At 40.3% G+C, this 24,944-nt stretch overlaps 1 protein-coding gene across 27 annotated transcripts; it reads right to left on the bottom strand.

Annotated features, from left to right (window-relative positions):
* Positions 1-9,342: 9,342 nt before the first annotated feature.
* Positions 9,343-22,363, bottom strand: vcam1b (vascular cell adhesion molecule 1b). 27 transcript variants are annotated; one of them, XR_007880359.1, is made up of 12 exons: positions 22,103-22,363; positions 20,841-21,143; positions 19,754-20,059; positions 19,231-19,491; positions 17,907-18,176; positions 15,842-16,120; positions 13,972-14,274; positions 13,159-13,428; positions 10,966-11,226; positions 10,628-10,808; positions 10,502-10,585; positions 9,343-10,376 (listed from the first exon to the last, which is right to left on the bottom strand). XR_007880359.1 is itself a non-coding variant. In XM_051375596.1 (11 exons), exons 1-10 carry the CDS (start codon positions 22,146-22,148, stop codon positions 10,648-10,650), a joined length of 2,460 nt encoding a protein of 819 aa, XP_051231556.1. In that variant the 5' UTR covers positions 22,149-22,362; the 3' UTR covers positions 9,343-10,397; positions 10,607-10,647. The 27 variants fall into 27 exon arrangements, 3 of the variants coding, with proteins under 3 accessions (XP_051231556.1, XP_051231557.1, XP_051231559.1); XR_007880365.1 differs by having other exon boundaries at positions 9,343-10,355; positions 10,481-10,564; XR_007880371.1 differs by having other exon boundaries at positions 9,343-10,314; positions 10,481-10,564.
* Between the last annotated feature and the right edge of the window lie 2,581 nt (positions 22,364-24,944).

The following is a 24,944-nucleotide window of genomic DNA, read 5'->3' as shown; positions in this document are numbered from 1 at the left end:
ACAATAAAAGCTCCAGTCGCTCTGATAAAGGCCGGAGCCTGGGGGGGTCGGGGTGCCCCCCTGTGGACAGTTTAACACCGTCCTATAAATCTGTGTTTTAATCCACTTTAATTCATTTTGAAGGCAACAATAATCAGTTAGGAAATAATGTTGTTTTATTGATCATTATTGATCATTATTGATCAAATGATTGCATTACATTGTATCAGTGTAATCAATGAGCACCGTCCAGTATTAACCAACAATAATCAAATAGGCATAACAGAGAAGAACATAAAATACACACATAAAATATAAGATAGCAAAATCAAAGACAATAAAACAAAGACACATAAATAAACAGTTGATAACTTATTAAAGGAGATGATAGATTTCTTGTTACTTACTAACAATGTCCACTTAAATGAAAATATCTTTTATAGATTTATAAATATTATAACGACACACAACAATGTCCCATCAGTCACATCTGTATATAAAAGGTTTATGTAGTGTAAATATAACTCTTATTTTTCTATTCTTTTTTTATTTCATGTGTATTTTGATGCTTCCTGAATAAGGACTGAGTGGGAAAATAGGGGGAGGAACTGGGAGGAATTGGGAGAGAGCACTGTAGATGAAATACATTTCAGATGTGAGATTGAACATTATATTTCATTTTGTTATCTGATGATTAAGTTCAGTTATATATAAAATAGTAAACTAACAGTAAAATCAGTAAATAATAATCTATTGATATAAAATAACAACATTCTGTAGTCCGGAGTGTTTCTTTCTCATTTATTATGTAGCTGTTGTATTTCAAAATAAAAGGGTGTTGCCGGGATGTGAGCAGCAGAGGGCGACAGAGTGTGGCGGTCAGTCGGTGAACTTCCTTCTGTGGAGCCTCTCTGTTTGTTGACTCTGAGGTTTCATCATGGGGGACAAAGTCTGAGCTGCTGCTGGATCTGGATCCACAAAGTGAGCTTCAAAACCAGCATCAGTCATCAATACATCAATAGTGTGAGATTCTTACAGCCTCAATCAGACTGATTCAAACATCTGCTGCTCTGTGATCAGTGATTGATTATGAGTGAACCAATAAGACAAGAACGAGACCCCTAAAAGCTCCTCATTCAATTCAATTTTTTTTCCAATTTTATTTGTATAGCGCCAATTCATAACAGAAGTTATCTCAGGACACTTTTCAAATAGAGCAGGTCTAGACCGAACTCTTTAACATTAATTACAGAGACCCAACAGTACCACCATGAGCAAGCACTTGGCGACAAGGGCAAGGAAACACTGCCTGTTAAAAGGCAGAAACCTAGGACAGATCCTCCGGCTCTAGGTGGGTGGTCGTCTGTCTCGACCAGTTGGGGTGAGAGAGAGAGAGAGAGAGAGAGAGAGAGGCAGAGAGAGAGAGAGAGACAGAGAGACAGACAGACAGACAGGTGCACAGCAACAACAGTAGCAACAACTACACTAATAGTAGTGACTGATGATGATGAACATGAGGAAGATGATGATGATGACGACAACAACGATGGGGGACAATGAGCAGTGACAATAGTAATAATAGTAACTGTAGTAACCCAAAACCCCATAGAGACTGTGTCTGTCCCCCGACCACCTAAACTATTTAAAGAAATAAAAACAAGAGGAGTTCAACATAAAAACCTAATAAAAATTAAAACTAACTCCTCAGTAGCACAAAATAAGAGAATGAAATGTGGGCTGTTAAATATCAGGTCTCTGTCCTCTAAAGCTGTTTTAGTGAATGAATTAATATCAGATTATGATATTGATTTACTTTGTCTTACTGAGACCTGGTTGTCCCACGAGGAGTATGTTAGCCTAAATGAATCCACCCCCCCCAGTCATATTAATACTCACATTCCTCGAGGCACTGGCCGAGGAGGTGGAGTAGCAGCCATATATGATTCGAGCGTTTTAATGGACCCTAAACCTAAACTAAATTATAATTCATTTGAAAGCCTTGTTCTTAGTCCTTTCTCACCCAAACTGGAAAACACTGCAGCCAGTTCTATTTGTTATAGTGTACCGCGCTCCTGGACCGTACTCTGATTTTATATCTGAATTCTCAGAGTTTCTATCAAGCTTAGTCCTTAAATCAGATAAAGTAATTATTGTAGGTGATTTTAATATTCATGTGGATGTTGACAATGACAGCCTTAGTAACGCATTTATATCATTAATAGACTCAATTGGCTTCTGTCAGAGTGTAAATAAACCAACTCATTGTTTTAATCACACTCTTGACCTTGTTCTATCATATGGCATTGATATTGAACATTTAATAGTCTTCCCACATAATCCTTTCCTATCTGACCATTATTTAATAACTTTTGAATTCATACTATTAGATTATAAGCCATTAGGCAAAACTTCCTACAGCAGATGTCTATCTGACAGTGCTGTAGCTAAATTTAAGGAGGAGATTCCTTCAGTGTTTAATTCAATGCCATGTCTGAATTTAACAAAGTCCTATAACAACTTTAGTCCCTCTGAAATTGATAATCTTGTTGATAGTGCTGCAGGCTCACTACGATCAACATTAGACTCTATCACTCCTATAAAAAGGAAATTATTAAAACATAGGAGACTAGCACCTTGGTACAACCACCAAACCCGCCAGTTAAAACAAATAGCTAGGAAATCTGAAAGGAAATGGCGCTCTTCCAAATTATCAGAATATCGCTCAATTTGGCAAGATAATCTTAAAACTTATAGAAAGGCCCTCCGTAATGCCAGAGGAGCCTATTACTCAGCACTAATAGAAGAAAATAAGAATAACCCTAGGTTCCTCTTCAGCACTGTAGCCAGGCTGACAGAGACTCACAGCTCTATCGAGCCACATATCCCCATAAACTTAAGTAGCAATGACTTCATGAGCTTCTTCTATGATAAAATTATTACTATTAGAGAAAAAATTAATCACCAACTGCCATCAACAGTTATCAGTGGCTCTCCAAGTTCAGGAACTTTAACTAATGTAAACTTAGATATATATTTAGACTGTTTTTCTGCTATTGATCTTCATCAGTTAACTTCAATCATTTCTTCATCGAAGCCATCAACCTGTCTGTTAGACCCGATCCCAACTAGGCTGCTTAAAGAAGTTGTTCCCTTAATTGGCACTTCTTTACTGGATATGATTAATCTTTCTTTATTATCAGGATATGTACCACAGTTCTTTAAAGTAGCTGTAATTAAACCCCTTCTTAAAAAGCCCACTCTTGACCCAGGGGTTTTAGCCAACTATAGACCGATTTCTAACCTCCCCTTCCTCTCTAAGATTCTGGAGAAAGTAGTCGCCAAAGAGTTGTGTGACTTTCTACATAACAATAGTTTATTTGAGGATTTTCAGTCAGGATTTAGAGTTCATCACAGCACAGAGACAGCTCTGGTTAAAGTTAATGATGACCTTCTGATTGCTTCTGACAATGGACTTGTCTCTGTACTTGTATTATTAGATCTTAGTGCTGCATTTGACACCATTGACCATAATATTCTTTTACAGAGACTTGAGCATCAAATTGGCATTAAAGGAACCGCACTAAGCTGGTTTAAGTCATACTTATCAGATCGTTCTCAGTTTGTACATGTTAACGATGAATCTTCAATAAATACTACAGTTAGTCATGGAGCTCCACAAGGTTCTGTACTTGGACCAATACTATTTACTTTATATATGCTATATTATTAGGAATCACTCCATTAACTTTCACTGTTATGCAGATGATACGCAGTTATATCTATCGATCAAGCCCAATGAAATTAATCAATTATCTAAATTACAAACATGTCTTAAGGACATAAAATCCTGGATGACCTGCAATTTTCTGATGTTAAACTCAGAAAAAAACGAAATTCTTGTTCTTGGCCCCAAAAATCTCAGAGACTCACTGTCTAAAGATATAGTTACTCTAGATGGCATTACCTTGGCCTCTAGCACCACTGTCAGGAATCTTGGAGTTATCTTTGATCAGGATTTGTCTTTTAACTCCCACATGAAGCAGACCTCTAGGACTGCCTTCTTTCATTTACCTAATATTACAAAACTTAGACACATCCTATCACAGACAGATGCAGAAAAACTAATCCATGCATTTGTTACTTCAAGGCTGGATTACTGCAACTCTTTATTATCAGGTTGCCCCAATAAGTCCATTAAAACGCTCCAATTAATTCAGAATGCTGCAGCACGAGTACTGACAGGAACTAGAAAAAGAGATCACATCTCTCCTGTACTTTTCTGCACTGGCTCCCTGTAAAATGTAGAATAGAATTTAAAATCCTCCTCCTCACCTATAAAGCTCTTCATGGTCAGGCCCCTTCATATCTTAAAGAGCTCATAGTACCCTATTACCCCTCTAGAACACTATGTTCTCTGAATGCTGGGCTACTTGTGGTTCCTATAGTCTCTAAAAGTAGAACAGGAGCCAGAGCCTTCAGTTACCAAGCTCCTCTCCTGTGGAACCAGCTTCCAGTTGTGGTTCGGGAGGCAGACACCCTCACCACATTCAAGAGTAGGCTTAAGACGTTCCTCTTTGATAAAGCTTATAGTTAGGGCTGGATCAGGTGAGTCCTGAACCATCCCTTAGTTATGCTGCTATAGGCCTAGACTATCGGGGGATTTCCCATGGTGCACTGAGCTCCTCTCTTCCTCTCTCTTTCTGCACTCATTCATGTTCCATTAATGCATGTTACTAACTTCACTTCTTCCCCGGAGTTCTTGTGCTTTCTCGTCTCGCAGGTTTTTGTCGATCCTGGTGGAGCCTCCTGCCATGGTCCTGCTAGATTGCCATTGCCAATATCACTGATATTAGTGTTATTGCTTATTGTACTGCTCTTCTTTAATCTCTTGGTTTACATTACGGTTGGGACGCTAACAAACAATGTAATCAGATATAATTACCTGTAAATATATAATAATAAATAATATAATAATGAAATATAACCAAATCCAAGTATCATAATATTAAAGCAACACGTTAAATATAATAATATAAAATGACTATAACAGTAGTTCCCATCCTGAGGGTCGGACCTATAGCTCAGCAGTTTAAATTCTGTTAAGAAAACTAAATGAAATTGTATTTTTCTTAAGTTTAGATAATTTATATAGTATGTATGAGTGTTAAATAACAAACATATAATATATACTGAGAATTGTATAAGAATATCAGGAACACTCATCTCTGATCAATATTCAAAGACAGTTAATAAAGATTCGATTGAGTCCATGTGACAATAATACCTAAGTCACAGAAGTCAAGACAGATACAGGGCATATATATATAGGTCAGTGCTGTAGGTACAGGGCAGAGGTCTATAATAGTAATATTATTATTATTATTAACATATAAAGGCTGTCACAGAACGTGTCTCTGATGGAACAGAAATAAGAAGCTGGTGTAATATGACGTTTATGTACATCATTAAGAAATTGATTAGATGCAGCGATGAGACTCATCATCACCCATTGCAACCACAAACCTCAGTGACCTCATCAGAAAAGGACGCCGGCGCTCCATCAGCAGCAGCTCCGTCCTCCTCCACAGCGAGGCGACCCTGAGCAGCAGAGACAGGAAGTGGAAACAACTGTCAATCAAACCCAACGCCCTCCTCTTTACCCCGCGAGGGATATTCAGTAATGATGTCTGCTTCAGTTGTTTATTATAGCAATTAAATTTTATTTTATTAAAGATAAAATTTTAGAGCTTTAAATAAAAAAAATGTGTGAGTCTGGTGAAGTGGGCACGGAGGCTCCTATACCTTCTTCCAGAAGGCAGGAGGCTGAACAGACTGTGTGCAGGGTGGCTTGCGTCGCTCACAATTGAGGTAGCTTTACGGGTGAGGCGGGTGATGTAGGTGTCTTGCAGGGAAGGGAGTGGGGCACCAATGATCCTACCAGCTGTGTTAACTATACGTTGCAGTGCTTTTCTGCTGTATTCAGTGCAGCTCCCGCCCCACACAGCTGGACAGGATGCTTTCAATGGTGCCCCAGTAGAATGTGCACATGATGGGTGGGGGAGCTTTCACTCGCTTGAGCTTGCGGAGGAAGTAGAGGCACCGCTGGGCTTTCTTCGCCAGTGATGCAGTGTTGTTGAGGTCCTCACTGATGTGCACCCCGAGGAATTTGGTGCTTTGGTGAATTTGGTCAAAAGATTGACCTCCTTCCTGTAGTGGGTCTCGTCGTTCTTGGTGATGAGACCAGAGTAGTATCGTCCGCAAACTTCACCATGTGATTGGTGCTGTAGGTTGGTGTGCAGTCGCGAGTCAGCAGGGTGAAGAGCAGGGGACTGAGCACACAGCCTTGGGGGGCCCCTGTGCTGAGCGTGATGCTGCTCGAGGTGTTGTTGCCGACTCGTACCGCTTGGGGCCTCTCACTGAGGAAGTCAAGCAGCCAGTTGCAAAGGGAGATGTTGAGCCCCAGCTGGTCTAGTTTATAGATGAGTTGTTGTGGGATTGTGGTGTTGAATGCTGAACTAAAGTCTATGAAAAGCATTCTCACATATGAGTCGGTTGTGTCTAGGTGGGTGATGGCTGGGTGGAAAGCAGAGCAGATTGCATCCTCTGTGGAACGTTTGGCTGGGTCCAGGGTCGGGGGGAGGATGGACTTGATATGAGACATGACTAGCCGTTCAAAGCACTTCATGATGATGGGGGTTAGTGCCACAGGGCGATAGTCATTGAAGCAGGATGGAACAGGTTTCTTTGGTACAGGTATGATGATGGTGGCCTTGAAATGTGATGGGACAGCAGTTTGACTCAGAGAAGTGTTAAAGATATCCGTGAAGACGTCCTTAAGCTCCTCTGAGCAGTCCTTCAGCACACGGCCTGGGATGTTGTCTGCGCCTGTTGCTTTGCGAGGGTTGATGGTGGAGAGTGACCTCTTCACACTGGCAGCAGACAGGCACAGAGCCTGATCGTGGGGGGGGTGGGGGGGGGATTTCTGTGGGCTTGTGTTGTTTGTAGCTTTAAACCGTGCGAAGAAGCTGTTGAGGTTGTTAAGCAGAGAGATGTTGTGGTCGCAGATCTGGGGCGTGGGCTTGTAGTCTGTGATGGTCTGAATGCCCTGCCACAGGCTCCGTCTGTCTCTGCTGTCATTGAAGTGGCAGGTTATCTTTTTTGTGTAGTCATCTTTTGCTTTCCTGATGCCACGGGACAGGTTGGCTCTCGCTGTTCTAAGGCCATTTTCATCCCTGGCTCTGAAGGCTTTGTCTCTGGCCCTCAGCAGCTGATGGACAGCTCCTGTCTGCCATGGCTTCTGGTTAGCCCGAGTGATGATGGTCTTTGTGTGGGTCACATCATCAGCAGAAACCTAGGACAGATCCTTCGGCTCTAGGTGGGTGGTCGTCTGTCCCGACCAGTTGGGGTGAGAGAGAGAGAGAGAGAAAGAGAGAGACAGACAGACAGACAGACAGACAGACAGACAGGTGCACAGCAACAACAGTAGCAACAACTACACTAATAGTAGTGATTGATGATGAACATGGAGAAGATGATGGCGACGTCGACAACAGCAACGATCGGGGACAACGAGCAGTGACAATAGTAATAATAGTAACTGTAGTAATAATAATATTAGTAATAATAATAACAATAATATCAGTAATATTAGCAATGGCAGTCAATATTGATACTTTGGGGATCAATCCGGTAAGTCATTATTTACTTTTGTTTTCCATAAATGTATAAACTGATTCCACTAATGAGCTCACTGTGAACATCATAGTCACTCTCAGAAATATAATAAATATTATATAAATATTATGTTAATAATAATGATATTGATCAGTATACACTGTATCTTTATGGATGATATTGATCAGAATACAATGTATCTTTATGGAGGATATTGATCAGTATACGATGTATCTTTATGGAGGATATTGATCAGTATACGATGTATCTTTATGGATGATATTGATCAGAATACACTGTATCTTTATGGAGGATATTGATCAGTATACGATGTATCTTTATGGAGGATATTGATCAGTATACGATGTATCTTTATGGATGATATTGATCAGAATACACTGTATCTTTATGGAGGATATTGATCAGTATACGATGTATCTTTATGGATGATATTGATCAGTATACACAGTGTCTCCACTACAGAAACACTAGCTACCTGCTAAAGTCTGATAAGGTTGTCTGACGGTATTAGTTTGATTAATGCTTTAATAATGTGAGTATTGATTACTGATCAGGTTGATCATGATCAATATTCTGGGATCAGGACCCAGATATTAATGTCTGTTTTACTGACAGATTTAAGTTGTTTTAGAGGATGAAGACGAGGAAGAAGATGATGATGATGGTTCCTGCAGCTCTGACTGACTCCTTTTGGTTTCTGCTGACTCTTCTTCTCCTCCTCCGGACAGGAAATACCAGCAGAGCAGCAGATTAAAATGACAAGACGCAGCAGAACGCTCGTCCTCTCTTACACAACAGAGCGCAGAGGTCACGGGACCCAGTAGGACCCTGAACGCCACATAAATGAAAAACAGCAGATGTAGCAGAAAGACATTTATCAACACTTTGAGCTGAATCTGCATCCACACAAACACTCTGAGCTTCGTTTGACCTTTGACCTTTAAAGTCTGACACGAGGAGGCGCCTCGTAGACGACACCGAGAACGGACGCATTCGTCTCTCTTCAAACTGAAATCAGAGACTGTGGCTTCATCCTGAAAGAATCTGCTGGAAAACAAACGCTGCGAGAGCAGAGAGGCTGCAAGAGACTCTTCACACCTCACATCTGAAGCCTTCTGGTTTCCATGACGACGAGCTGAGGAGCCAACGGGCTTTAAGTCAAAGACAAAAACCACCAGAACATTTAATTAATGTGCTCAGCTCCTTAAACAGCTCAGAGGATTCCTGAGAGCACCAGGAATTAGACTGAACCCACTGCTGCACACAGAGAGCAAGCATCAAAGAACATTAATATAATAATATATTATAATATCATATAATATAAATAATATATAATAATATAAATTATTGCACAGCTGTGAGTCTTCCAGCTGAACTCTGGCTGGGGTTTAAAACAGGTGAGCTGTTGTGGGTCTTCCTGTACAGCTGATGGTTACAGCAGCTTTAATCAAGCATTAAACACATTTCCTCCAAACTCTGGGAAAGACCAGAAAAACAGACTCAGTGTGAGACTTCAGGACTGATACTTTAAACAGCAGCTGAGGGGTCACCATGGCAATGGCTGAGACTTCCTGAAGACTTCCAGTAAACGCTGAATCTCACAGAAGTGAAAGAGAAAACTGGGAAAGTCCCAATCAAATCACGTTCCAACACGCTCTGGGACAGAAGTGAAGAAATAAATATCTTTAATAAAAGCACACAGTGAGAGAATGAACACATTCAACTCACACTGGACAGAAATACAGCAGATAATTCATTATAAACACGTATAAACAATGTGGTTCTGTACGCAGAAACACTGAAGGTGCAACAGTACCAAACCAACAGAGACACTTAAAGTTCCTCCTCCGTCCCTGGAGGGTTGCAGTGGGAAGCTGGATCCAATGCTCTGGTTCAGCAACGAGTACGTAAAGGGACAGTGAGCCCCTAAAGGGACAGTAAACATGTAAAGGGACAGTGAGCACTTAAAGGGACAGTGAGCACTTAAAAGTTCACAGCTGCTAAAAAGTCACTGATTCCAAAAACAAATAAAGAGTTGCAAGGCTGATTAAATGATGTTAGCTGCTGTTCATATGTTACACTATGTAGCAACAGGTAGGGACCACCTGTATTTCTCAGGATGGACTGTTAGAGCCACATGTTGAGGACTGTTAACCACAGACTAGGAGGTGGTAGCCACATATGGGTCATTGCAAGTTGGTAGCCACTTGTAGGAAGGTTGTAGCCACATGTTGAACACCGGTAAAAACATATGGAGGACTGGTAGCCAGATGTTGGTAGTGGCAGCTACATGTAACATGCAAGTAGGTAGCCACGTGTTGAGAAGTGGTAGCTGTAGTAGTCACAAACTGGGACGTGGTAGCCCAGCACTGGATTGTGGAAATTAGTTGAGGGGGTAGCATGTAGTAGTCACATGTTGGAATACTGAAATCACACGTTGCTAATTAGTAGCCACACATTGGGAGGTCAAAACCACGAGTCAGCACATGGTAGGTACAAAGTCACATATTGGGAGGTGGTAGCCCAGTGTTGGGAGGTGTTAGCCCAGTGTTGGGAGGTGTTAGCCCAGTGTTGGGAGGTGTTAGCCCAGTGTTGGGAGGTGGTAGCCACTGATGGGAGTTGGTAGCCCAGTGTTGGGAGGTGGTAGCCACTGATGGGAGTTGGTAGCCCAGTGTTGGGAGGTGGTAGCCACGTGTTGGGAGGTGGTAGCCCAGTGTTGGGAGGTGGTAGCCACGTGATGGGAGGTGGTAGCCCAGTGTTGGGAGGTGGTAGCCACTGATGGGAGGTGGTAGCCCAGTGTTGGGAGGTGGTAGCCCAGTGTTGGGAGGTGGTAGCCACGTGTTGGGAGGTGGTAGCCACGTGTTGGGAGGTGGTAGCCACGTGTTGGGAGGTGGTAGCCACGTGTTGGGAGGTGGTAGCCCAGTGTTGGGAGGTGGTAGCCACGTGTTGGGAGGTGGTAGCCACGTGTCAGCCTCAGGCTGAGGGCGGAGCAGACTGGGGCAGCTGATAGAAGCCTTTCTTTCTGGATCTCCTCAGGTAGTCGAGGACCAGAGCAGAGGCTGCTAGCCCAGTGGTGACACAGATGGCTAGGATGATGATGCCGCTGAGACTGGGAGGATGGCTGGTGCTTCTTTCTGCATGAAGGGAAGGACACAAACACTTCAGAATAAACTAAAACACTGTTTTCTACCAACACATCTGTTTCATTAAATTATGATTCTAAAATGAAATTCAGGGGTTTAAGTTTCACCGGCAGAGACAGAAACCGGAGCCTGAACTGGTGTAACTGACCTCTGACGCTGATGCTGAAGACTTTGACCTGGTATCCAAGGCTGTTGGTCACGTTGACCTGGTACAGCCCGGAGTCTCTAGCTGTGACGTTGACCAATAGGAAGGTGCCGTTTGGGGAATATAGCTCCGTCCCATTGGTCAGTTTCTTCAGTACCACAGCTGACGGTGGGAAGCTGATGGTTTGGCAGCAGACAGTGACGTTTTGTCCCTCCTGGACCACCGGGGACGGCAAGACGAGGACAGTGGTGTTCCTTGGAGGAGCTGCACCACAAGAAACCAGATTACAGTTACTGATAAAGGTTCTATATGTTCAGTGAACTGTAGCTAACAGCGCCACCATTGGCCGTTCAGTGAACTGCAGTCAGCGCCCTGTTGCATCATCCTGGGCGTCGGCCAACAGAGACAAACACTGAACGTTGTAAAATAACTGACAATCATATTTAGAATAACGTTACTATCTGCAATGTTCCTATATTTTATTTGGACCATTAGCTCCATGCTACTAACTAGCTCGTCGTTTACAAATCAGCCCATCAGCCAACACCACGAAGCAACCAACACCAGACCCACAATGCAACGCCAAGACACAGCCAGCCGCATAACACCAGTTAGCTTAGCTACAGTTAGCTAGCTGGATACTCCTGCTAACCACTTACCCATCAAAATATACAGGAAATGTCTTCAGTTTTAGTTTTTGTCAGTTTGATTCATTCGTTAACTGAGACAGTGAGTATGTTTGTACTGTATGAGCGTGTTCACTCAGGAAACTGAAATTAAACTGAACTGAAAATAAAAACTAAATTAATATCAAACTGTAATAACAATATTACAATAGCAGAGAAGGTTTTACTGAAATGTTGAAATAATTATAAAAATAGTTTCTGTTGATTGATTAATGAATCAAGTTCTGTTTTGAGCTTCATGTTAATGAAACATTGACACAAAGTGTGGAATGATCCCTGATACAGAGTGTAGGAGGATTATTAAGTCACATTTACTGGAAGGGAGTTTACAGTAAAGTGGAGCTCAGACGTCTGCACACGAACATCAGACATCACTACAGTTCAATGTGATCAATGTGATTAATGAGATCAATGAGATCAATGAGGTCAATGTGATCAATGAGATCAATGTGATCAATGAAATCAATGTGAAAATCAATGTGATCAATGAAATCAATGTGATCAATGAAATCAATGTGATCAATGAGATCATGTGATCACTGTGATCAATATAATCAATGAGATAGGAACAGAGCTCCTCAGGCTGTGGGAGTCTTTGTAGGACCTGTTGACCTTCTGCAGGTTGTTGTTCTGGGTTCACTTCCTCTTTAAATGCGTCATCATTTTAACATTCGGCCCATAAAAGCAGGAATTTATATAATTTTTGATATTTTTCACTGTCCCAAAGTGAGGTCAGTTTTCAGCTCGTATAAAACTGTGGCCCTCAGGTGTGCACACTGTTAACTCACCTGGACTGAATATTGATCAATGAATATCTGAGCCGGTCTGAATGAGGCTCTGAGTGTCGGACACATTACTCAGCAGTGGAGTCAGAGTTTATTTCAGGAAGCACTCAGCATCGTGTGAAGGAGGTTGAGCTCTCAGATAACAGCTGTCAGAAACTAAAACAAAAGCTGAAATCTCCAGTTTCTCATCACAAAGAACAAACACATGGCGTTCTGCAAGGCTCCGTCCTGGGAACAGCAGTTCTCTGTCTTTTATATAAACGTCAGCTGTTAAAGTCCCAGTTACTCATTTCAGTCTCTTTCTGTCCAGCTGCTAAAAGATCTATTTTTTACAGTGCGTTTACAGCAATGAGCTTAAAGAGCAGCGCTGAGTGATTTTGAGGTTTCCAGCTCCGCTGCGGTCACCGAGGCTGATGGCGTCGGAGATAGGCCACGCCCACTTTGATACAGTTCTACCCCCAGGGGGCGCTACAGTGCTAGTGTGCATACATTTCTGTTGTCTTTACACAACATGGCAGCAATAGCTCCACCTTGTGGCCATTAATGAAAACACACCATCTCTCTAACGCACAGATTTCTTTTTAAAACTGTTTATTTTACTTCTTCTTTACTGTTATGAAGCCTTTTGAGCTGATTCTTTATGAAAGTTCCATATAACTATAATAAATAATAATATATAATAAATTAAATTTACTATCATTATTAATATAAAATGAGAGCAGTACCAGTGACAGTGACGAAGCTGGTGACCAGCTGGGATCCGTACTGGTTGGAGGCTTCACACTGGTAGTGGGCGGAGTCTTCCAGCAGGGCGGAAGAGAGGCTGAAGGAGAGCGTGGAGGAGGCGGGGTCAGTCCTCTGAAGCTCCACCCCCTCTCTCCTCAGCACCAGCATGGGGGGTGGAGCTCCGTCTGAGCGGCAGGTAACCGTCACCTGCTGACCCTCCACCACTTCCTCACCTGGACTCACTGAGAGGGAGGTTCTCCTCGGAGGATCTGAAACAGACCAAGACTGGATTAATAAAACCTAAACCAAAAATACAGTTTTTTATTTTTTTATTTTTACATAAAACATTTTTCTTGTCTTTTTAATGTTTAAAGATATTTACAGTGTAAAACAATGAACTATAAATACAGGTGAACTCTGCTATAATACAATAATCAGGCTTACATTTACAGCAGAGTGCTGTTATTATTGGATTGTTATTTTAATGTGAACTTTAAAAGTTATAGAACTGTAATAAAAGTCATTATTTGTGAGATCACAGTAATTATTGCTGTTTACACTGATAACAACTGTATTTGGACAATTTACCAATGCTTATACACTGATAAACAACATTTATTCATCTTCCATCATTATACAACATATCTGTCAGTTAACTAACTAATACATTAAAGTTACACAACTAATACTTTATTTACTTCCAATTTTTTACATAACTTTGGAAAATTATGAACTATTAAACTGGAATTTGAGTTTGAACTATTAAATAAACCTTAAGATTTAATTTACACTGTATGTTAAATCTGACTCACAGTGGACCTGCAGGCGGACGCTGGTCTTCCTGGACCTCCACACGTCTCCATCCTCCGTCAGCAGCTCGGCTCTACAGCTCAGAACCTGCTGATCCTCCTCAACCTGGTGCTGAAGAACGGACGAGACGTTCTGTAAGGAACCAGGGAATCTGAGGGACTCTGACATCAGCGTCATGTTCCCCGACAGCCACTGGACCCTCATCTGATTGGCCGGGAAGACGCTGCTGACATCACAGCGAAGGACTGCTGCCTGACCCAGAAGGACAGGACCAGGATCCTCCAGAACCGGATCAGATGGAAATGCTGGAGAGGAAATGGAGACGTTCACATGTAGAAGACATAGGAACTCTTGTTGCTTCCTTTGAACCAGAGTAGTCACGTTTGGGGCCTCGTCCAGGTTCAAATCACATATTTATGTCTGGTAACTTTTAGACTTGGTCCATCTGTCAGCACATTGAACTGTTCAGTCTGGGTCTCCAGCTGTTACTAAAGTATTGTATTGTAAATTAAGAGTATAATTTAAAATCCTCCTCCTCACTTATAAAGCTCTTCATGGTCAGGCCCCTTCATATCTTAAAGAGCTCATAGTACCCTATTACCCCACAAGAACACTACGTTCTCTGAATGCTGGGCTACTTGTGGTTCCTATAGTCTCTAAAAGAGTAGGCTTAAGACATTCCTCTTTGATAAAGCTTATAGTTAGGGCTGGATCAGGTGAGTCCTGAACCATCCCTTAGTTATGCTGCTATAGGCCTAGACTATCGGGGATTTCCCATGGTGCACTGAGCTCCTCTCTTCCTCTCTCTTTCTGCACTCATTCATGTTCCATTAATGCATGTTACTAACTTCACTTCTTCCCCGGAGTTCTTGTGCTTTCTCATCTCGCAGAAAGCATGATCCTGGTGGAGCCTCCTGCCATGGTCCTGCTTGACTCCCATTGCTAATATCACTGATATTATTGTTATTATTATTAGTAGTAGTATTATTACTACAGTCACTAATATTACTATAATCACTGCTCATTGTCCCCCACTCCTGCAGGACGGAGCGAGGAGGAGGTACATGGCGTCTGTCTGCAGTGGTTTGATAAAGTCTCGAAGGAGTTCATGTTGCTGTTGTGTGAGTACATAAACTCCTGACAGAGGAAGATAAACCTGAGTGTTTGTTTCTGTCTCTGTGAGGGAGGACTTCATAGCAGGGGGAGGTGGGGGGGGGTGAGTTATTTGGCTTCTTTCTCCCCTGCTGTGTCACTTCCTGTCAGTGAGAGCGTTGGAGTTTGTCCTGCTCCATTTAGATGAAAGACAGATCTGTGTGAGGAAGTGCAACAACACTACAATAATGGAGTGGAGCTCTCTGACCTTTGACCTCAACAGCAGTAAATCTGTGCAATCACACAGCAGCTCTGAACAAAGACCAGGACTCAGACTGGCTCTGAACCCCCACTGAGACCTGCAGGAATGTCTCAGGATCAGATTTAATCCTGATGATTCACATCTGGATTGTTGTGCAAACACACGAGTTGAGCAGAGACGTTCTGGGGACCGATCGCACCGTCCACTGAACACAAACTAAAATGTAGACAAGTCTAAAAGATTGATCTCAGTTTAAACACTGTAAACACATCGTTCATTATTAGGATGAGCACCGAGAACGGGAAACTGAAGAGTGTGTTGATGTTATCAGATGAAGAGAGCGATTGATGGTTATTGATAACCTGATCCATGAGGCCTTTACAGGTTTTATTGGAGCTGGTTTAACTTTGTGATGGGAACCACAGAACATAGCTGACAGCGTTACAGAGGATCATGTTACAACATGATGTGATGTCATAAAGACCTGGTCTCAGGTGTCTCAGGTGTGTCAGACTCACAGAGGATGTGGATCTGGGTGTTTCCGGTCCTGATGACGGAGTCACACTCGGCCTCACAGCTGTATCCTCCCTGATTCTGGAGGTCCAGGTCCTGCAGGTGGAGCAGGGACAGTCCGCCCTGCTGCTGCGTCCTCTGGAGGAAGGTCCGGTTCTGGTCCGTCCTCCTCCAGGTGAGGGTGGGAGGGTGGACACATCCGGACGCTCTGCAGGTCAGAACCAGATCTGAACCCCGCTCTGCTGCTGAGACTAGAGGACTCACCTCCACCTGCAGAGGGTGAGCTGAAAGGAGACCAGACTGAGCCTCATCCACAGCTATTGATCCTGATCACTCACATTCATCATCCAATCCCCTCACATTATTGATTTCTTTATTAGGACTCGAGCAGCGACTATTCAAACTGCTCAGTTTATTATTTTTTGTTATTATGAAACAAAATGAATCAAACTTTTGACATTGAAACATTTTACATATGAATTGGGACTTAAGGGTGAAGCAAGATGGCTCCCTAGCGCCCCTAGAAAAGTTCAATTAAGCACTCCAGGAGTCTCATTTCACTGGTATGTATGAAAGTCAGTAAGCACGTGTATCAGGACCAGACGTAGAAAAAATCCTCTCAGAGCCACATCCTAAACCCAACAGGAAGTCGGACATTTTAAGTCGGAATTTAAGTTCACTAAAGAAGTTCATGTTGTGCGCTGTCACATGTCACCATGAAACAGGAAGTTGTCACAACTTCCCCCCCCCCCGACATTGAACCAGAACCAGAACAAAACGTGTGTGACGTCTTCAGATTACTTCTTTTGTCCAACAAACAGTTCAAACCTTCTTTCAGTCTGAACAGGACAGTTAATAATGTTAATAATAATAATAATGTTAATAATGTTAATAATAATAATAATGTTAATAATAATAATAATAATGATAGTAATAATGTTAATAATAATAATAATGTTAATAATAATAATAATAATGTTAATAATAATAATAATGTTAATAATGTTAATAATATTAACAATAATAATAATAATAATAATGTTAATAATAATAATGTTAATAATAATAATGATAATAATAATAATGTTAATAATAATAATAATAATAATAATAGTAATAATGTTAATAATAATAATAATGTTAATAATAATAATAATAATGTTAATAATAATAATAATGTTAATAATAATAATAATGTTAATAATATTAACAATAATAATAATAATAATAATAATAATGTTAATAATAATAATAATGTTAATAATGTTAATAATATTAACAATAATAATAATAATAATAATAATAATGTTAATAATAATAATAATAATAATAATAATAATAATAATGTTAATAATAATAATAATGTTAATAATATTAACAATAATAATAATAATAATAATAATGTTAATAATAATAATAATGTTAAAAATAATAATAATAATAATAATGATAGTAATAATGTTAATAATAATAATAATGTTAATAATTATAATAATAATAATGATAGTAATAATGTTAATAATAATAATAACGTTAATAATAATAATAATAATAATGTTATTAATAATAATAATAATGTTAATAATAATAATGTTAATAATAATAATAATAATGTTAATAATAATAATAATAATGATAGTAATAATGATAGTAATAATGTTAATAATAATAATAATGTTAATAATAATAATGTTAATAATAATAATAATAATGTTAATCATATTAATAATGTTAATAATATTAACAATAATAATAAAAATAATAATAATGTTAATAATAATAATAATGTTAAAAATAATAATAATAATAATAATGATAGTAATAATGTTAATAATAATAATAATGTTAATAATTATAATAATAATAATAATGTTATTAATAATAATAATAATAATGATAGTAATAATGTTTATAATAATAATAATGTTAATAATAATAATAATAATAATAATAATAATTTTAATAATAATAATAATAATGTTAATAATAATAATAATAATAATAATGTTAATTATAATAATAATAATAATAATAATGTTATGTATTAATGAATAAAAATGAGAGCAGTACCAGTGACAGTGACGAAGCTGGTGACCAGCTGGGATCCGTACTGGTTGGAGGCTTCACACTGGTAGTGGGCGGAGTCTTCCAGCAGGGCGGAGGAGAGGCTGAAGGAGAGCGTGGAGGAGGCGGGGTCAGTCCTCTGAAGCTCCACCCCCTCTCTCCTCAGCACCAGCATGGGGGGTGGAGCTCCGTCTGAGCGGCAGGTAACCGTCACCTGCTGACCCTCCACCACTTCCTCACCTGGACTCACTGAGAGGGAGGTGTTAGTGGGCGGACCTATGGGAAGGGAAGACAGGTGTGTCAGAGCTGGTGACTAGTAAACAGGAGGGTGGTAAAGAGACAACAAAGAAAAAACAACAAGACAACAACGAGACAACAACGAGACAACAAAGAGACAACAACGACACAACAAAGAGACAACAACGAGACAACAATGACACAACAAAGAGACAACAAAGAGACAACAACGACACAACAAAGAGACAACAACGAGACAACAATGACACAACAAAGAGACAACAAAGAAGAAAAAACAACAAGACAACAAAGAGACAACAACAAGACAACAACAAGACACGGGACAACAACAGGACAACAACAAGACAACGGGACAACAACAGGACAACAACAAGACAACAGTGGGACAACAACAAGACAACAAAGAGACAACAACGACACAACAAAGAGACAACAACGACACAACAAAGAGACAACAACGACACAACAACGTGACAACAATGAGAGAACAAAGAAGAAAAAACAACAAGACAACAAAGAGACAACAAAGAGACAACAACGACACAACAAAGAGACAACAAAGAGACAACAACGAGACAACAATGACACAACAAAGAGACAACAAAGAGACAACAAAGACACAACAAAGAGACAACAAAGAAGAAAAAACAACAAGACAACAAAGAGACAACAACAAGACAACAACAAGACAACGGGACAACAACAGGACAACAACAAGACAACAGCGGGACAACAACAAGACAACAAAGAGACAACAACGACACAACAAAGAGACAACGACACAACAAAGAGACAACAACGACACAACAACGTGACAACAACGACACAACAACGTGACAACAATGAGAGAACAAAGAAGAAAAAACAACAAGACAACAAAGAGACAACAACAAGACAACGGGACAACAACAGGACAACAACAAGACAACAACAAGACAACAGCGGGACAACAACAAGACAACAGCGGGACAACAACAAGACAACAACAAGACAACAACGGGACAACAACAAGACAATAACGGGACAACAACGGGACAGAGATTATAAATGGAAACAGGAGCTTCACTCTCACCATGAACAATGATTTCCACTTCGGTGGTTTTGTTTCCCTCGCTGTTTCGGGCCTCGCACTCGTAGCGTCCAGCGTCAGACAGACTCACCACTGTGAAGACCAGCTGATGTCCTCGACCCCGCAGGACAGACCGACCGGCTGCCGTCCTGAGGCTCCAGGTGATGTTCGGTTCTGGGTTTCCCTCCACAGAACAGGTGAGAGTGAGTGGAGAGCCGACCATCAACAACCCAGGGTCTGATATCGACCTGACAACAGGAGCATCTAAGGAGGAGAAAACACTTTGAAATGTGACTGAAAACTGACTCAGGACCAGATAAACTGACTCAGGACCAGATAAGCTGACTCAGGACCAGATTAACTGACTCAGGACCAGATTAACTGACTCAGGACCAGATAAACTGACTCAGGACCAGATTAACTGACTCAGGACCAGATAAACTGACTCAGGACCAGATTAACTGACTCAGGACCAGATTAACTGACTCAGGACCAGATAAACTCAGGATCAGACTGGAGGACTCACTCAGCAGGTTTAGGGGGACGGTGGTCTGTCTGGTCCTGTCCTCAGCAGGCAGGTTTAGCAGGTCCATCGTGGCCCTGCAACTGATGTTTCCTCCTGAGTCCTGGTTCAGAGGAGTGAACCTGTACTCAGACTGGACTGAGCTGGATCCAGAATCTCCTATAATGCTCTTCAGGATAGCGTCTCCTCTGAGCCAGGTGAGGGTCAGACGCTCAGGGGGGTAAACATCAGACACCTGGCAGGTCAGGGTGCTCGCCGCCCCCACCCTCAGCTCATCCTGACCTCTGACCACAGGGGCTGATGGAAAGGCTGGACGCAGCAGAGACACAGAGGACAGACATGAATGTTAATGCCGAAGAGACCCGGAACCAATCTGACCAATCAGAGAACATTTGGCTGATGACTCACCGCCTCTTCAAACACCTTGTTAACAGACCAGGTGTTAAAATGACTCAGCAGCTTCGTGTTTCTGTCCTCAGATTCATTATAACTAACTAGCTAACTAGCTAGCCACAGTACAGGTCTGTGGAACCGCTGCGCTCATTTTCAAATGTATCCTGATGGAGGCGCATCATTCAGAGGAGGTTATGCTAGCTGTTGCTAACCCTCTACTCAGTATGTTTATATTGACACAGATACACACACATACCGGAGAGTTAGCCTCTCTGACCCGCTAGCTTAGCTACAAACAGTGTGAATGTGCTTCTAGTGACTCTTTGTGCTTCCAGCACGATGACAGTGTCTGAAAGCAGCTGCTCATAGCTGGTTAGCTCTGTTAGCTCTACTACCAGCTCGCTGTTCCTGTCACACTGCTGTGGTCAGTCTGTCAATCACTGCCCCCTAAAGTCTCTGATGTGGTTTCACATTAGCTGAGAGGGAGGAGCTAACAGAACCTATGGGCGGAGCTACACTTTAATGTTGATTAGCTAACTAGCGAACTAGCCAGCTAAAGAATGTTTCTTTTACACATAGCATATCTAAGTACAGGAAAGGAGGAAGTTGACCACATGCTCAACTGCGATTGGAGCACAGAGCAAAGGGGGCGGGGCTTAGCAGGGTGAATTATGTGTGTGTTTGAGTGTGAACTCACAGTAAACCTGTAGTGAGCTCCTAATCTGCTTGTTTTCTCCTCCACAGCTGACTTTACACAGCAGAGTGCCGTCGTACTCTATTGTCACAGGGTCAAAGGTCACCACAGAGTGAGTCCTGTTGCTGCTGACGGATGCAGTCAGAGGTCGGTCCCCCAGCAGAGACCAGGAGAAGGTCGGTATCATGGGACAGTCCTGAACCCGGCACACCAGCTGATGACGCTGCCCCAGTCTCAACAGAAGCCTTCTGGGTAGCACGTCCACATGCAGTCCCTGAACGCACCACGATGACATCAGCAGCACAGCTGTGGAGGTAAACAACAACATTGAATACACCTCTGCTCATCTACAAAGTATAATGCATTGGTAATCAGATCTGTTTATTAATTTAATAATGAATGTATCTTATGGATGTAATAATAGATAATCATTGAGCATGAGCGTGAAGCTCCTGTTTAATTTACAATCTCTGTTCCCAAGAACAGAACCACTAGAACCAACATTAGAACCATTAGAACCAACAACAGAACCACTAGAACCAACAACAGAACCATTAGAACCAACAACAGAACCACTAGAACCAACAACAGAACCACTAGAACCAACATTAGAACCACTAGAACCAACAACAGAACCACTAGAACCAACATTAGAACCACTAGAACCAACAACAGAACCACTAGAACCAACATTAGAACCACTAGAACCAACAACAGAACCACTAGAACCAACAACAGAACTACAAGAACCAACATTAGAACCACTAGAACCGACATCAGGAGGAATAACAGAAACATGGGAACCCAACAGAACCAACAACAAAACCAAAAGCAGAAGAAATGAAAATAAATCTGATGTTTAGAAATAACAAAATCAATAAATCCATACGCGTTCAGTTTCTCAACCTCTGGATCGAGACCCTTCAGGAGGTCACCTGATGTTTACAATCAATAACAAATAAACCAGAAACTTTAGTTCAATAAAAACTCCTCAATGTTCTTCTTGAGTTTCATCCTTTCATTGTGTTTCCTGTCATTTCTTCTTTATCATTATTATTATTAATTATTATTATTATTAGCATTATTATTATTACTATTATTATTATTATTATTATTATTATTATTAGCATTATTATTATTACTATTATTATTATTATTATTATTATTATTAGCATTATTTCAGTATTGATCACACACACACTGACAGGAGGAAATAAAGGTCTGTGTCATTTAAAATGTCTGATGAAGAGAAAGAAAGATCTTACCTGAGATCAGCTGAGTATAAATCCTGCAGACAGACAGCAGAGACATCGTCCTCCTCAGAGAGAGTGAGAGAGAGAGAGAGAGAGAGAGAGAGTGAGAGAGAGACAGAGAGCAAGATAATGAGTGAGAGAGAGAATGGATGTAAAAAAGAACAGCTTCTTCTTTGTGTCAATGTTTCATACAATCCAGAACGCGTCCTCTGCTCCTCTCAACCCTTTATGAGTCTACCTCCCTCCCTCTCTCCTTTATGTCTCTCTGTCTACATCCCTCCCTCTCCCTCCCTCTCCTTTATGTTTCTCTGTCTACCTCCCTCTCTGCAGACCACAGCGCCCTCTGCAGAACAGACTGAAACTGTTTCTTTTCTTTCTCTTTATTTTTATCTTCATTCTTTTTCTTTCAGTTTCCTTATTAGTTGTTTTTATTTGATTAACTAATGAATCATTCAGAAGATTATTATTATTAATATCATTATTATTATATTATTAGTGTTATTATTATAATATTGCAATCACTGATAAATTGATTGTTGTTCTGATCAGTAAAAACTGATTTTAGCTGCAACTTCCTCAATTTTTTACTATTACTTTATTAATTATTGATCATTAAACTTTAAAAGTTCCTTTTAAAGTTTCCATAGATCCAAATGTGCCCTCTGATTGATTGATTGATTGCTCGCTCTCTGTGAGATAAGAGTGAGTGACTCTGTGATGACCTGTATTGATCAGTTGAGTCTCTGAGGACCTGCTGGATGACGTGGAGTCATGTGACCAGTCACTCTCACTGATTAACCTGACAGGTGTGTGTGTGTTTGTGTTCAGGTGGTTTCTGACCTTTGACCTCTAGATTTAAACGTCTGTAGACGGCCATTAGCTGTGATATAATCACATCACTTTCATAAAATAAGACTGACTGTGATCAGAAAGGCTAGTGCTGAGTGCGACTGTTAGTCCTCTTTAGTCCCCCAGGCAGTGAACTCACCTGTTGGACTCACCTGTCCTACATTCTGTAAACGCAGAGCTCAGCTGATTCTGATTAAGGCTTCATTCCATTTAGTGCAGCAGAGCCTTTCCTCGCTCTGCTGATAGTCAAGTTTACCTGTCTGCATCATGTAAAAACAGCTGCTGTGAAAAAGGTCAGTTTGCTCCAGCAGTCAGTGATTATTTCACTTTCATCCATTTGCAGGTTTCCATGGAAACCAGTCACTAAATTTCAAGGTTTTCCAGGACTCACTTGTACCGGTTTCATTTTCAGCTACAACTAATGATTTCCATTCTGGATTAATCTGCCGATTATTGATCCAATAATCCATTGATTGACTCATTTATCAAAAGTCTGAAAATGGCGTCATTACCCAGAATGCAACATGAGTCATTTTAATTAATGCAAATGGACTCAAATCAATTAAAGAGTTGCAGATTAATTCTGTGCAGATCAATAAACATTGATAATTTTACATGTACATTTATAAACTCCAGCTGTAAAGTACTCAGTTCTGTAAAATACTTCTGTAAAATACTTCTGTAAAGTACTGTGTACTTCTGTAAAATACTTCTGTAAAGTACTGTGTACTTCTGTAAAATACTTCTGTTAAATACTTCTGTTAAATACTTCTGTTAAATACTCGGTTCTGTAAAATACTTCTGTTAAATACTCGGTTCTGTAAAATACTTCTGTAAAGTACTGTGTACTTCTGTAAAATACTTCTGTAAAATACTTCTGTAAAATACTTCTGTTAAATACTCAGATGTGAAATCAGACAGGAAACTGTGAGAAGAGGAATTGTTTTATTTTTCATTTCAAAGAAAATAAATCTACAACTTTTCTTAATAAAATACTTCATTAAATTGAGGATGAGGAGTAAGAATCTTCATTAGTCTAGATCCTTCCAGAATAAAAGCCCTGTGCTGCTGCTGTTTTAAGGCACTTCAGAGAAACCTCCCATTTATTTATTTATTGACATCTTTAAACAGAAATAAACACAAATACTAAACAACAATAAAAATTTCCCTTAAAGAACTAAACAGCTTTCATTTCCCACAAACATTTCACTTTTCTCTTGGTCCCGCAAGCTTTTATTTTGAAAAGGCCTGTGCCGTGTGTGAAAGTCTGTTCCATTCATCTTACAGAACGTAGAACATCATACACGTTCTAGAACATGTGTGGAACATGTGACATGTTGTCCTTACAGGACAAACAGACGCTGCTGGAGGTAGAAATGACAATTATATTTATAATTATTGTTCTGACTGATGTTTCCTATAAATCACCCTCTCATTATATTTCATCAGGTTTAATTAGGTGGTGATGATGATGATGATGATGATGATGATGTAATGACAGGAAGGAAATGTAAAGAATGTAAAGATCAATTAATATACATTATATTATTATACACTAACCCATTAGGGTCGTGGGGTCAAACTAGTCAGTGTCAGAAAAATACTAAAAATACAGAATAGAGACAGAATGTATTAAAATATCAATATATCATTGATCAGTTGATCAGCTGTTCTCTGCTGTTATTGATACAGATCAATGTGAAACAGAGAGAAAACCATTCCCTTAATGTCTGAACCGAACTCATTAATGATGAACTATTTATCGATCAGTCCACCTGAGTTCGGGTGTTTTAAATGAAGGATTTTATCGTAAACAACAGTTTTCCCTTTTACTACATTTCCTCTGGTCAGTAAACACATCGTCAGCAATTGGCCCTTTAACGCAGCGCGACAGTAATAAAGAAAACATTCAATATATTGAACTGGATCCTTCAGATATCTGATCAAACAATGAGGACTAATAATCAATAATATTGATCTGTAAGGACAAGAATATGTGTTTGTT

Source organism: Dicentrarchus labrax, unplaced genomic scaffold (genome assembly GCF_905237075.1).
Source record: "Dicentrarchus labrax unplaced genomic scaffold, dlabrax2021, whole genome shotgun sequence".
Classification (NCBI taxonomy): domain Eukaryota; kingdom Metazoa; phylum Chordata; class Actinopteri; family Moronidae; genus Dicentrarchus; species Dicentrarchus labrax.
This window is presented reverse-complemented; position numbering and strand designations above follow the sequence as displayed.